The sequence below is a fragment of the Sorghum bicolor genome, chromosome 9 (assembly GCF_000003195.3).
Source record: "Sorghum bicolor cultivar BTx623 chromosome 9, Sorghum_bicolor_NCBIv3, whole genome shotgun sequence".
NCBI classification, from domain to species: domain Eukaryota; kingdom Viridiplantae; phylum Streptophyta; class Magnoliopsida; order Poales; family Poaceae; genus Sorghum; species Sorghum bicolor.
This window is the reverse complement of record NC_012878.2, coordinates 54,371,621-54,385,535: the sequence shown is the minus strand read 5'-3', so window position 1 is coordinate 54,385,535 and position 13,915 is coordinate 54,371,621. Positions and strand designations below refer to the sequence as shown.

Here is a 13,915-nt window from a genome sequence, read left to right as displayed (position 1 = left end):
ACAGGTAGTGATAGGATCAAGCACGACGCCTAGGTAGAGCCAGACTTCATGAGAATGACTGATCCTTCCATTCCTATGTAGCTAGACCATCAGGAGCATTGTTGGGGCTTGGCTAGCAGGCCTATTCAAGCTATCAAACATGCCTAAGTTTGCTTTAATAAGCCTAGTTAGGGGTCCAAACGAGGAAACAAACATATACCCTATATATTACATAAACACTGAGATCGGTAGTGCCACTACAAAATCCTAATAACTTGTTTGGTTTGAGTCCACTAACGAATCATATAGATATTTAGTTTTGAAAGCTTTGGGCTAAGGTATTATTTGGTTCAATGTTGACAATAGCAATGTTAGTGCAATCAGTAAACGGTGGTACCTATTACTTCATTAGCCCGTTACACCGTAAAAGAAAACAATTTTGCTTTGGTTGCTAACGTAAGAGGAGCAAGGGCAGAATCGTTAACGACTGCAGGGGAGCAGGATTGACATTCCACTAGCCTGTATGGCTGTATTCAATTATGCTGAAGATAGATTATGTCCTGATCCAACTTATAAACACAAAGTGATGACAACACTCGTTGTAAAATTGATCATGGGCCTAAAATGCCCAACCAAAACATCGTTTGGCTTATAAAAAAAACACTGCTGTAACCTTATGTCAAACACCAAAGATACATGGGCCGGACCGCCGGAGGATGCTCGGAAGGCTTCTACGCTCTAGCCTCAAAAAAAAAAAAAAAAAAAAGAGTAAACTCCACTACCGGTCTCTAAACTTGTGCTGTCGTGTCATCCCGGTCCCTAAACTCACAAATCGATTGTTTAGGTCCTCAAACTTGTTCATCTGTGTCATCTCGATCCCTAAACTTGTTCAATTGTGTCATCCTGGTCCCTAAACTTAGAAATCATCCGTTTAGATCTTCAGTTGTGTCATCTCGATCCTTAAGCTTGGTTTTGAATCTCATCTGGGTCAAAACAAAGCGATCTAACAACTCTATATCAAAAAATAATTCATAACTTTTTCATATGAACTCAAATGAAGACAAGTTTTATACCAAAGTTATAGTCCTCAGCACAATCTACAACTTTGTAGTTAAAATGTTTTTTTATTTGAAGTCGTTTAGTGTTATAAAATTTAATTTTAAATTTTAAATTTTAAAATTTATAAACTTATAAAAAATATTTTGGGAACCTAAACGATTTTAATTTAAAAAATTTTCAACTGCAAAGTTGTAGATCATGTTGCTGCCTACAATTTTAATATAAAGTTTATCTTCGTTTGAGTTCATATGAAAAAGTTATGAATTATTTTTTAATATAGAGTTTTTAGATTCGTCCTGATTTGACCCAGATAAGACTTAAAAACAAGTTTAGGGACCGGGATGACACAACTGAACAAGTTTGAGGACCTATATGAAAGATTTTTAAGTTTAGGGACCAGGATGACACAATCGAACAAGTTTAGGTACCTAAACGGTTATTTTGAGAGTTTAAGGACCGGGATGACACATCCAAACAAGTTTAGGGACCGCTGATGAACTTTACTAAAAAAAAAACATAAGTCTCATCACCGACAAGTGGGACCAGGAAATGAAAATTTAGTTCTGGCAGGAAGGGCCCACTGGAAGCCTCTCTATTCTCCTGACCTGCCCTCCGCTCCGAACCGACCCGCATCCACGCTATCCGCGTCGTAGCGTGCCCTCTGTCCCCCCTTATTAGGCCTCCGTCTTCGCTCCCTCCGCAGCGTCAGATTGGCCGTCGCTCGCCGAGCCCTAGCGCCGCCGATCTCAGTACGAACCGGAGTAGCCTTGCGGATCGGATTCGCGCCGCGGCGGCAAGAACGATGGCCGAGGAGGCCAAGTACCTGGAGACGGCGCGGGCCGACCGCTCCGTGTGGCTCATGAAGTGCCCCCCGGTCGTCTCCCGCGCCTGGCAGGCCGCCTCCGCCTCTTCCTCCGATCCCAACAACGCCAACCCCGTCGTCGCCAAGGTCGTCCTTTCCCTCGACCTACTCCGCCCAGAAGAGCCCCCCGAGGATCGCCCCGAAGAGCCAACGCTCCAGGTAATAAGTAACCCCCCACAATCCTCTCCACCCCGCTGGTCCCTTCCCCGTGCTTCGGCTGTAGATTCTAGAATCTCCTCGATTGAACTGATGGCAATTGTGGAAATTCCTGTGTTTGCTTAATTGGCTGCCACACTGAAGGCGTATGCTCGAACAAATTGTGTACCTGCTGTCCTGTTTGAGTTACTCCAAGGGTTTGTAAGGAATGTGCACAGGGATGGGGATGAGAGTCTTAAAATTTGTTTCTAGATTGCAGGACTGGTTTTGAGTATAATGGGTGGACTCTATATGTGGCATGAAAACAAGCTGGTAGAGACTCATTGGACCTCAGTAAGAACAAGAGGAAGAATCCACTTTTATTGTGGACAAACTAAATTGATATTCAACCAAAGCATGTGTTCATATTCCAGTTGATTGCATAGTTGCTATGGTCTACATACGCTACATACCACACATCGGTCTTGTTGAAAGGGATTGTAAATCGTTAGGTGACTAATTTTAAGAGCAGATGCGCTAATCGGATTCCTTGGTGTTAATGCTGCTCATTGTGGGTTTGTTTCATGTATATCTTTTGGTGCCTATCATTCTTACATCATGCTATTGCAATGACAGTTCAAGATGGAGTTGGCTCAAACTAACACTGGAAATACACCTAAGAGCTACTCTTTGAATATGTTCAAAGATTTCGTGCCTATGTGTGTTTTCTCCGAATCTAACCAAGGTAGGATCCAGATTCACAGCTTGTCATTGTCAGCTTTACACTGCTTAAATGCACACCTCTCTATCTATGATTGAAATCAAGTTTACTGCCCAGACAAACATGATTTGCCTTTGTTATTGCATGGCGGATATCTATTAATGCCTAGTTCTAATGATACCATTTTATTTAGCACAATGATTTTGTTTGGTACAATTAGAATAGTAATCCTCATATGTTCTGGCTATATTCTTGTAACATTCTTGTGGGATATGATCATATGAATTCATTAAGGGGGTGTTTGGTTTGTGGAGTGAAGTAGTCCATCCTCGTCTCACTCTTTAGTTTTTTTTGTTTGGTTTGTTGAATACAATGAGTTGATCCATCACCACCTCGTTCCTTACAAGCTAATATTTAGTACTTGTATGAGGAATATGTTCATTCCACTCAGGCACTCAGTGAGGAATGGACTCATGATGCATCACCCCATCTAGAATGGGTTGATTCCCCAAACCAAACACTCCATAAAATCTATCTGTAGTCTGTTTCTATATTACCTTTTACATTATAGTGATTTAGTCATCTGAAATAAATTCATGCAATTAGGAAGATGTGCAATTACATGTCTGACATAAATAAATGTCTTTTGATGGTTATTTGTTTACCAATATTTCTAGAATTCTGGATCACTTGATTCACAGTAGGTTTGGTTCCTATGTCATGTTAATATAGGGGAATTTATGCTAATGCTAAGAAACTTTCACATAATCAGTGCTTGTTGACTTATCTCGTATAAAAGTTATCTGGAAAGATATAGGAAAATAAGGCTATATCTTAAGTTCCCCTTAAACAGTTAAATTCATCAGAGCCAACAGTTTCCAGACTGATTGAATTATTATATTATGCTCACTTTGTTTGCTAATACATGTCGCTACCCAACAGCCTAGGCCTTGTTTATATCACCCTGAAATCCAAAAAGTTTTCAAGATTCTCTGTCACATCGAATCTTGCGGCACATGCATGAAGTATTAAATATAGACGAAAACAAAAGCTAATCACACAGTTTGACTGTGAATCACGAGATGAATCTTTTGAGCCTAATTAGTCCATGATTGGATAATATTTGTCAAATAAAAACGAAAATGCTACAGTACCAAAATCCGAAATCTTTTCGGAACTAAACAAGGCCCTAGTAGAAGAAATTAAGGACAGTGTTTTACTCTTTTGCCCCGTTTTCCATCCACAAAGCTAATCTCCCAGATGGTCACCCGTCCTATCAGATAAATGTCACCAGTGCAGCAATGCCAGTGTGGCCCCTCCATCCATGCGCTACCTAGCATCGCTGCCTTGGTCTACAGCCATGACCAGTTAGCTTCTTCCCTTCACACACTGCTTCCGTGGCCTACAAGCATGTTGACTTCGTCCACCCTCATAGACACACCGCCACTCCAATGGTCTTTAGGAACAATCCTTCAATTAGGGCTTCGGTTGCCTCCAGCACTTGCTGACCTATGATTCTACAGTTGCTCGTCCTTGTATGCGGCAATGAATCCACCTTTCCTAAGCACCGCATGCTGTTGATGGCTGTTGATCTCCTCTGGCATCCTGAGATTTGCATGCCGCTGCCCATCCACAAACTCCTCTGCCCTCATTGAAATCTTACAATAGGCAGATGCCGATTTCCCTCTTTCTCCCATGGAGTAATTTCTGCCTGAGTCTAAGACCTGGTGTGCCCTACCCTACTTCAATTTTGTGCAAGGGGCAGCACTCGCTTAATCTCAAGCTTTCATGAACCAGCTGGTCTGCAGGCATGTATTGTCTGTGGACGTTTGAGAAAGTTCGAGATGCTTTTTTGCCTTTACTCATGTGGAGAACCACATAAACGTGAGAAATCTGAGCTGGCATGCAAGTTTGTGGGGACAAATTTAGACAGGCCAAACGCCCAGACATCATGCTTCTGTGATCATTCCAATTTGAGCTGCAGTATGATATATAAACAACTAGGAGGAGTATTCTTTTTTGAATAGCTAGCTGGCGTCAGTCGGTGTTACTAGAACTTTTTGCTTGCAGTTTACTGATTGTAACCAGTTAGGAACCTTACCACTTTCCAGCACCTTTTTTTCTTCTTTTTTCAATGGTTTTTTGGTTCTTCTAATACTGCCCTATTTGTTGCAGGGAAACTTTCATGCGAAGGAAAAGTCGAGCATAAATTTGACATGGAACCTCACAGTGATAATTTGGCGAACTATGGGAAGTTGTGCCGTGAAAGAACACAGAAGTACATGGTTAAATCTAGACAAGTGCAGGTGGAGTGCTTTGATGGTTGTATTATATTATCATATTATGACATTTTTGAAGTTGTGGCTTACCAATAAGACATTTCCTGATTACTTGTAGGTACTTGACAATGACCACGGAATGAGCATGAGGCCAATGCCTGGCTTGGTTGGTCTCATACCTTCTGGTTCAAAGGTAGTTTCATCTTCCACTTCAACACTTGAAATTATTCATTTTGCTGTTGAATTTAATGAGAATTCCATGTTTCCTAAATATGGTCGCTGCTTTGAAAAAAGGTTACAGTGTTTTCTACTATCCTTTTAGGTCTTTCATCACATCGTTGATCTGTGTCATGTTGTCAGTCTGTTTGACTTGCACTGCCAATTATAACACCTTGTGATCTTGTGACTTATTGAACTTTTTGCTTGCCAGGAAAAGAAGAAGCAAGCACCAGCGAAACCATCTGATGTCAAAAGAACTCGCAGGGATCGCACAGAGATGGAAAACATTATATTCAAGCTTTTTGAAAGGCAACCCAATTGGGCCCTAAAGGCACTAGTGCAAGAAACTGACCAGCCAGAGGTATTTCCTTGGCTCTTTCCTGATATGTCAGTGGGGAAATGCTTCTAAGATATGCAGTTTGCAACTACAGATATTTCTTTATTGTTCTGTGACTGCTCATGTGGTTATTATTTATGTTTATCTATGCAGCAATTCCTGAAGGAGATATTGAACGATCTTTGTGTGTATAATAAACGAGGACCAAACCAAGGAACACATGAGCTCAAGCCGGAGTACAAGAAATCCACAGGGGATGCTGATGCTGCTTGAAGATGATAGACGACTTGTTGGTCTGACGTGCAGAATCGTTAGTTCTCTGTTGGTAACTCAGGCCACACGAACACAAGTGTGATCCAGTTTCGTTTGTATGCTTTAAGAGATGTTATTTGTAACAATATAATCTGGATACACATTTGTTTAGGGTAAGGAAAAAAAAGAATTGAAACCAAATGTAAAGAGTCTGAATCGCCGGACAAATGTTCTTCATGGGTATTAAATTTAGCCACTTAATGCAGAGAAAATGGAGGATCTGAAATTTGAATGAGGGTAGCCCACTCCTGGATTTGAACGAACTTCCTGGTGCTGAATTATGAGAGTTTTGTCAGCAGATGAATGAGTTCTGAATTGGTGTGAGTTGTGAATTGTGTGTGATCTGCATCGGCCAGATTCAGCACTCAACACAGGTGCTGCAAGTCTCACCTCATCAAGCGTCCTGATTCCTGCCTGGTCGCTGCTAACGCTCAGCTGCCGCCTTCTTTTCCAAGAATCTCGTTCTCAGCGGCTGGCTCCACGAACTCGCCGCCGACCTCAATTTCAGGTTTCCCAGCAACCAGCATCACTGAATATCCCAACATTTTCAAACTGTGGTGGCAGATAACGTTGAGAACATCTTTCCCATCCTCAACTGCATCTGTTTTACCACATCCCTTTGACATTTGACATTTTTCTTTGTCTTCCTGTTCAGCCATCTATGTGCTCCGTGATTTGTTTTGCTGCACTCCCTCCATCCCAAATTATAAGATATTTCAAAAATTTTGGAAAGTAAAAAATATCAAGTTTGATTAAATTTATATGATAAAATAATAATATTTGTGATACCAACTAAGGGGGTGTTTAGTTCCCCTTCCATTCTAAAAAAATTTGGGTTTTGGTTCATCATTTTGCAAAATAAAACTAAACACATGCAAAATTTTTGGCAAAAAAAGTGGTTATTCTTCATTTTGGATTTTGGCATCAAGAGGGAAAAAAACCCCTAAAAGAGCCTCACGAGGCCCTCATGAAGGCAATAAATTCTGCATTTTGGGTAGAACTATGAAAACTTTGACATTTTACATTCCATCATTCCAAAGTAATTGACATTTTGCATTTTTTGAACTAAACACCCCCTAAGTATCATTAGATTCTTCATTAATTATATCTTTATAATATACCTATTTGATCTTATTAGTCTTTGTAACTTTTTCTATAAATTAGGTCAAATGCTTTGACTTTCCAAGATTTTTAAAGTGTCTTATAATTTGAAATGAATAGAGTATCAACTATTGGGTCTTATGCATCAGTCAAACCCGTGCAACCTTTTTTTGACTACCAAAACAGTGAAACACCATTGAGGGAGTGTTTAGTTCCCTATAAAATACAAAATGCCAACTACTTTGAAATGATTAAATGTAAAATGCCAAAATTTTCAGAGTTTTTAGTTCCATCCAAAATACAGAATTTATTGCCCTTATGAGAGCCTCTTGAGGCTCTTTTGGGTTTTTGTTTGCCTTTTAAGGTCAAAATTCAAAATGGAGATTAACCATTTTTTTGCTAAAAAACTTGTATGGTGTTTAGTTCTATTATACAAAATAATATATCAAAATTCAAAATTTATTAGAGTAAAAGAGGAAGTAAACACCCTCTGAGTGTCAATTTCCTTTCCAAAAAGACAATTATTTTGAGCAATCCAATAGGACTATTATCATGCGTGGCCTTTTGGTGAATTACTTTTCTATTTTCCCCTATTTTCTTTTCTGATATATGTGTAAGTGGTCTGAGAGTTACTCCCTCCGTCCCAAAAAGAATGTCGTTTTGGGTTTTTGTGCCACAAGTTTGACTCGATTTGTAGAAAATATATACAATATTTATATCTCTAAATAAATTTGTTAAAAAACTAGAGTTAAAGATCTTTCCAATGATACTAATTATGTACTATAAATACTAATATTTTTACTATATATTTAGTTAAAGTTATTTTTCGGAAAACGAAAATGACATTTATTTTGGGACGGAGGGAGTACATGATAGTCCGTATCAGAGTAGTAGATCACACCGAAGTTTCAGCAGTGACATTGCTACACACAGAAAGCTATGTTCTTCAATTAACTGAACATAAAACAGCGCATAAACAAATCAACATGCTCAAATTTTCATACTTCTGCGAGCTCGAGGAACACACTGGTGAACAGTGAACTGGTGATTGTTTCACACGTGCGGTCTGTGGTCACCATCGTCGTCGATGCGAGCTTGACCCCGTGACTGCGCAGCGCGTTGAGGATGGCCCAGACCTTGGTTTGGTTCTCGAACCTCTCTTTCTCAGCGTCGGTGTATGTGGGCTCCCGTGCGAGGCCGTCCACCTTGAGCCACATGGCGACCACCTCGCCGACGGCCGCCGCCTTGGTGTTGCAGGCGCGGCCGCGCTCCAGCCCGTCTTGCAGTGGGCTGGCCGCTCCGCGGTCGTCATGATGCGGCCGCACTGCCGGCCGCAATGCAACAGAAATTTGCTAGGATCCTAAACGTATGAGTTTCGCTATAATATGATTCCAAATATCTGCTTCGCTATAACGAGTCTCGAAACATTAACACTTTGCTATTATAACATTATAATCTTCAAATAGACAAATTGAACTCAAATCTTTTCAAATCATGGTTGAATCTTGCTAGCAGCAGCAAGCAGCCGGCAAGGCTGAGCCAGACGGCAGGGCAGCAGCGCCGGCCAGCAGCCATGCAGCAGCAGCAGCAGCCCTAAGGGCAGTTCTGTGATCAAATGAAAATATTTGAATTTGAAGAGATTTGAGTTCAATTTGTCTACTTGAAGGCCATGATGTTATAATAGCAAAGTTTTTTTTAACGCAATGGCAGGAGCTCTGCCTTTCAATTAAGGTAAGGAAAGAGAGTTTATGTACAAGCAAAGGCACTCCAAAAAGAGGGTTTAAGGCCCCCAGAAACAGGGACACTCCCCAGGGCCAAAACAGCGGCTAAACATAAAAGTGTCAATGTTTCGAGAGTCGTTATAGCGAAAGCAGATGTTTGGAATCCTATTATAGCGAAACCCACACATTTGGGATCCTATAATAGCAAATTTCTCGCAGGAGTGGATGCCTTTTGCCGTTTGGCCCCTTGGTTCTTGCTCTTGACCAAACATGGCCCAGCTCCTTAATTAAAGAAAAGGAAAACGAACATACTCCTACACCCAAGAGAAAAACAAACGTAACTCAGGAAACGGTAGCGCCGCCGTTCTTCCCGCTCGCCGTCTCTTTCTCTCTCTCTCTCCCATCAGCGCGGAGAGGCGCCTCTGCCCGCCGCGCCGGGCGCCGCCACACCGAAACCCGTCTCCGACGGCCCCTCCACAACTGTACGTTCTCTATCTCGGTATGAACTGCAATCCCCATCTAAAACCTTTACCACCTCTGGTTTGCTGGGGGAGACTTCCACCGCGCAAACGTTGGATGTTTCTGTATGTAATCGGAGATGGGGTTCTCCGATTGATGAATTTGCTTGCACGGTTCGTGTCTACCATCTTACGGCGCAGCAGGCAACTCCTATGCACCATGCACGAGAGGTGTTCGTTCATATGCCTCAGTGGCCTGCACGAGAGTACAAAATTGCTCTGATGTTTTCTTTAAGTTCAAGGATGAAACAAGAAAATCCCATTATTGTGTTTGTGGTTATATCTTCTTCATTTTTCTCTGTTCATGTAGACTCACCATGACTCGTGTCAGCACCGGATTGCTGAAGGGCTTGAGGAGGGTCATGGAACAGCAAAGGATTTCAACTGGTAGGTATTTGGCTCAATGTTACTCACAGGTTTCACCTAACATAGGAACATGGAAACTGTGATCACTGATCATTTTATATGATATATACATTTACACTGACGTGCAAGATATATTAAACCTTTCTCTCTGCAGCTTTCTGCAGACAATCACAAGTTTGGAGTTCTACTGTATCTTTTTCCGATTTTGATGAGAAGGGTGATATGGAATATGATGATAATAGTCCAGATTCAAAGAGAGAGTTACGACCCCAAAGCGTAGATCCCAAAAAGGGCTGGGAATTCCGTGGTGTGCACAGGGTATGGACATAAAAAAAACTGGATATCCTATATCTTTTATATGAAATTCTGCCTGTTGTGTTGTTTTTGAGGAGCCCTACTTTACATTTATAATCTGTTTTGCTTTTTGCTAGGCCATCATCTGCGGCAAAGTTGGACAAGTGCCTGTGCAAAAAATTTTAAGGAATGGGCATACAGTAACTGTTTTTACTGTTGGAACTGGTGGCATGTTTGACCAGAGGGTAATTGGGCCTAAGGATTTGCCGAAGCCAGCTCAGTGGCATCGCATAGCTGTTCATAATGACCAGCTAGGTGCTTATGCTGTTCAGAAGCTAGTGAAGAAGTATGTGGTTTAAATGAAAAGATCCCCTTTTTACCTTGAATACAACTATATCTGTCTTTTTCGCGATGGCTGCTGTTTTATGTTTTTTTCCTTTTACCTTATGTCAGTTCTGCAGTCTATGTTGAGGGTGATATTGAAACCAGGGTCTACAATGACAGTATTAACGATCAAGTCAAAAACATACCTGAGATCTGTGTTCGACGTGATGGTATGCTGATTCACACAGCTTCTTTCCTAGTATGTTTATTAGTGAGACTAATATTCTACATAAGTAGTTTAGGTAACTCAATGGCATTGACCATTTTTTATGTGCTAACAATCACACAGCTATGTTTTTTTCCAGTTGAAATAGGATGTCCTTGTATGGTAGTTTACAGTCACCTACCTTTTATTTTCATGTCTCTCCATTGAACAAAAGCCTAATGTTTGGATATCTATTCTATGTGCAGGCAAGATTCGATTGGTTAAATCTGGGGACAGTGCTGCTAACATATCATTAGATGAGCTAAGTAAGTTTACTGATTATATTAAGATTTTGATATCGTAAAAAAGTACACACAAGCAACCAAACATATGTGTTTGATTTTTTTAGACAAACAAATAAAGCTGTTTGATCTATCAAATCTGACCTTTTCGAATGGTATGTATGGAATTATAATTATCGTTTTAGTGTCCACCTAAATTCATAATTTGTTAATATAGTTAACAGCATGAAAAGCTCCAAACATTTGAAATGTGGAAAGCCATTAGTACTTAATCATACACCTGACAAATGTGAATGGCCATCCATATGCTACCTTTTCTGAATCCATGTTTTCAATCATGCAAATGATAAAAACGATAACCTTTGGTTGCAGGAGACGGACTGTTCTAGCTATAGTTAAGGATGTCAGGAGTATGCTTCTTGTTTGAGGCAAGTTGGAGTATGTTTGTTCTTCTTAGTCTCAGCACTACTAGTATAAGAGTGATGCTTGCTACCTCTCTGGCTGGATTTTCATTCGTTTGAACTCTAGCTTATAGTGTCAAATTTACATATCTGCAGAATATTTGAGCCCTCAATGAAACATCTTTCTGTGTAATTTAGTGCTACTGTCTTTTCCATGTGATGCACATCTGTCATTATCCAGGCCTCCTTGATCCTCATGTTGGCTTTCTTTTAGTAAAAAAAGAAGTACCCTTTGTTCCAGTACTATCTTCAAATACCTTATGATTAATCAAGTAAAACTACTGTTCACTCTTCACACCATTAAAACTGAATAGTAAGAATTGACTTCTGACGACAAATTATCAGAATAAATAAATTGAGTAAAAGAAACAAATCACCAAATTTATTTTCTAGATTTGAAGGGAAACAAATGCAGAAAATAAGAAAATAAAAACAGAAAATAAGCTAGATGTATCTCCTGTCCTGTGGACGGCACTTGATTCGTGTAGCAGTGATCATGAAACCTCAGATTAGTAATGTCGCTCATATTTACACTTGACATGCTGCCTGTATATATATATATAAAATATACTTATAGGACACAAACATTTAGTAGATTGAGAGGCTCTCACATCAATGCACCGACCTTAAGGCAACTAAAAGCATCTCTGTTGACAGTTCTCAACTGCGAAGGTTGTTACCTACCTTGCTATGCTGGGTGTGCCTTTGATGGTGTTGCTGGCCTCCTCTTGTCCCCTGACCTCCTCCTAAGCATCTCCTTCATGCCATCAGCTACCCGGACAGCTGGGCTTGACAGCGGCATCCTGCAGAATTCCATATGAGCCTTGACGGCCTCTTCAATTCCATCCTGGCTGCTCCTGTGTTTACTGAGTTCATCCCTTACAGCCTCTGAGCATAAGCCACAGAGCCATTTCCCTCCAAAGTTGCCCTTGACATTGTCTATGTATTCCTGGGTGCAGTCCTCTTTGAGGCTACAGCAAGCACACCTTACCGATTCAATATCCATCTTCAGTGCTCATGAAAGCAAGGTGTGTGAACCAGCAGAAGCATAGAAATAGAGCTGGAAAGCGATAGCAAGCAAGGTAGAGGGAGACAATAGATACCAGCAGGGGAACCATTGGGGCCTCATCCCTCTGGACTAGGTTGCTACTTGTATGGAAAAATTGGACAGCTTGTCTTTTCCTCTGGATTGTATTGTTTAACTCTGATCGATGATTGAAATTTCGTTGATTTGCCCAGGCCCATTGTATCTTGAGCAGTGCACTAGCTGGTGAAGACCTATGAGCTGCGTTGATGGCTGCCGCGGTTCACATGGCTGTAACTGTTATGAAGGTACAAGTACCAGCAGAAGCCTGTACTCTTGATTTGAAGATGCAGTAAAACTTGGTTCACTGCGTTCCTGCTTGCACTTCTTTCTCCTAGTTTTTCAACCGTACCTAAGAGTTCCGTTTATGAAGCAACTCCATAAATTTTTCTTGGAAGCAATAACAGGTCGTTTATGGTTTTGTTTATACCTGAAATTGCGTTTCATATGCTTGGTATGTTGGCCCTAATTACTGAACTTTTAACTTTGCTCACGTCTCTATCCATGGTTTGCGCTTTGGCTGGCACTGGGCAGGCTAGCAACTCGTGTATTATGTCCAGATGAGAGGCTCCGTGGTGGGGTTGTTTTGCTGAATGCTTGGATCATGACATGCTTGAATTGAAGGAGTGCTTGGGTGAGAGAATTGCTCTGAGATGCAAGGTTAATGGACAAGAAAAAACATTTGTTTTTTTTTCCCTAAGGTTTTCCCTTGCTTCCTCCGGTTTCCGTTACTCACCGGGAAGGCGGAACGCAAAGCTTGCAGTTCTCTTCTCTGACCATGCATATAGGAGGCTTGGGCGTTGCCGATCGAGACCCTAGCCAGTAGCCATCGCGGCATCGCCATCACTGGCCGTGCCGCCGTAGATTTCGGTCGACGGTCGCTCTTCGCCATGTTCCCGGGCCTCGTCAATGTCTCCCTGTCTGTTGAATGGAACTTGGCAAACTGCACCCGGGAGTTCTCACCGAGAGGACAAGACAATGCAGGGAGAGGCCCCAAACGCTACTGCTATGTGAGCAAAGTGACAAAGAATTGTTGTAGTAGCTACTAGTAGCACGTTACTGAAGCAGATCGTCGGTCATCATTGGCAGATTCCAAGCAAGGTGGTAAAAATGGCAATGGAAGCCATGCATGCCGTTACCCTTAACAGGGAGGAGTAGATGCGCACGAATAGTTGCCATCTTGTTTTCACATCCTCAATGACACAGTGACACTGTCCGGTGTCGTGTCTCGTCCACCTGCTAACACCCTTCTTCTGTGCACACCGGGATGGCCGACGACTGACGACGGGACACATCTATGCACCCTAAATTTCACATCGCCTGGAGCCCCTACATGCTCCGGATCGACCTCACCGTATACGAAGGGGGGCCCGGGATCACGGCGCGCCGGCGTACGTGCATGTGCCGTGAACAGACGCCATCGCCATCGCGCTCCGACGACCTAGGCGACGAGCCGCGCCAAACCTGCCGCGCCGCGCGGTTTCTTCCCGGGACGTCGACGCACGGTCACGGGGCGCGCGCGGCGGGCACCTGAGACAGCGCCCTCTGCGCGGCCGGGTCTATCTCTGTCGCGCAGGCCATGTGGCCGCGCGCGCCGCGGCGGGGGTCACGGGCCGGCCGGGGCAGGCATGCACTG

The 13,915-nt window shown here is 42.2% G+C and overlaps 3 protein-coding genes across 5 annotated transcripts; 2 read left to right on the top strand and 1 right to left on the bottom strand.

Annotated features, from left to right (window-relative positions):
* Window positions 1,666–6,166, top strand: LOC8080095 (general transcription factor IIF subunit 2). Its single transcript, XM_002441308.2, has 6 exons — window positions 1,666–2,059; window positions 2,672–2,780; window positions 4,932–5,062; window positions 5,154–5,228; window positions 5,466–5,615; window positions 5,745–6,166. The coding sequence occupies exons 1-6, from the start codon at window positions 1,841–1,843 to the stop codon at window positions 5,862–5,864; spliced, it is 804 nt and encodes a 267-aa protein (XP_002441353.1). The 5' UTR covers window positions 1,666–1,840; the 3' UTR covers window positions 5,865–6,166.
* On the top strand, window positions 8,903–12,772 carry LOC110430064 (single-stranded DNA-binding protein, mitochondrial). Of its 3 annotated transcripts, none has more exons than XM_021446967.1 (8): window positions 8,903–9,224; window positions 9,554–9,630; window positions 9,764–9,927; window positions 10,041–10,249; window positions 10,357–10,457; window positions 10,699–10,758; window positions 11,107–11,172; window positions 12,435–12,772. In XM_021446967.1, the coding sequence occupies exons 2-7, from the start codon at window positions 9,561–9,563 to the stop codon at window positions 11,121–11,123; spliced, it is 621 nt and encodes a 206-aa protein (XP_021302642.1). In that variant the 5' UTR covers window positions 8,903–9,224; window positions 9,554–9,560; the 3' UTR covers window positions 11,124–11,172; window positions 12,435–12,772. The 3 variants fall into 3 exon arrangements, with proteins under 3 accessions (XP_021302642.1, XP_021302640.1, XP_021302641.1); XM_021446965.1 differs by having other exon boundaries at window positions 8,907–9,224; window positions 11,107–11,162; XM_021446966.1 differs by having other exon boundaries at window positions 8,909–9,207; window positions 11,107–11,162.
* Window positions 11,884–12,201, bottom strand: LOC8067486. Its single transcript, XM_002440004.1, has one exon. It carries the CDS (start codon window positions 12,199–12,201, stop codon window positions 11,884–11,886), a length of 318 nt encoding a protein of 105 aa, XP_002440049.1.

Coding starts and splice junctions, on each gene's coding strand:
- LOC8080095 (XM_002441308.2), top strand. CDS start 1,841: ATGGCCGAGGAGGCCAAGTACCTGGAGACGGCGCGGGCCGACCGCTCC. Junction 2,781..4,931: donor TTTCTCCGAATCTAACCAAG/GTAGGATCCAGA, acceptor TATTTGTTGCAG/GGAAACTTTCATGCGAAGGA. Junction 5,063..5,153: donor TTAAATCTAGACAAGTGCAG/GTGGAGTGCTTT, acceptor GATTACTTGTAG/GTACTTGACAATGACCACGG.
- LOC110430064 (XM_021446967.1), top strand. CDS start 9,561: ATGACTCGTGTCAGCACCGGATTGCTGAAGGGCTTGAGGAGGGTCATG. Junction 9,928..10,040: donor AATTCCGTGGTGTGCACAGG/GTATGGACATAA, acceptor GCTTTTTGCTAG/GCCATCATCTGCGGCAAAGT. Junction 10,458..10,698: donor GATCTGTGTTCGACGTGATG/GTATGCTGATTC, acceptor TTCTATGTGCAG/GCAAGATTCGATTGGTTAAA.
- LOC8067486 (XM_002440004.1), bottom strand. CDS start 12,201: ATGGATATTGAATCGGTAAGGTGTGCTTGCTGTAGCCTCAAAGAGGAC.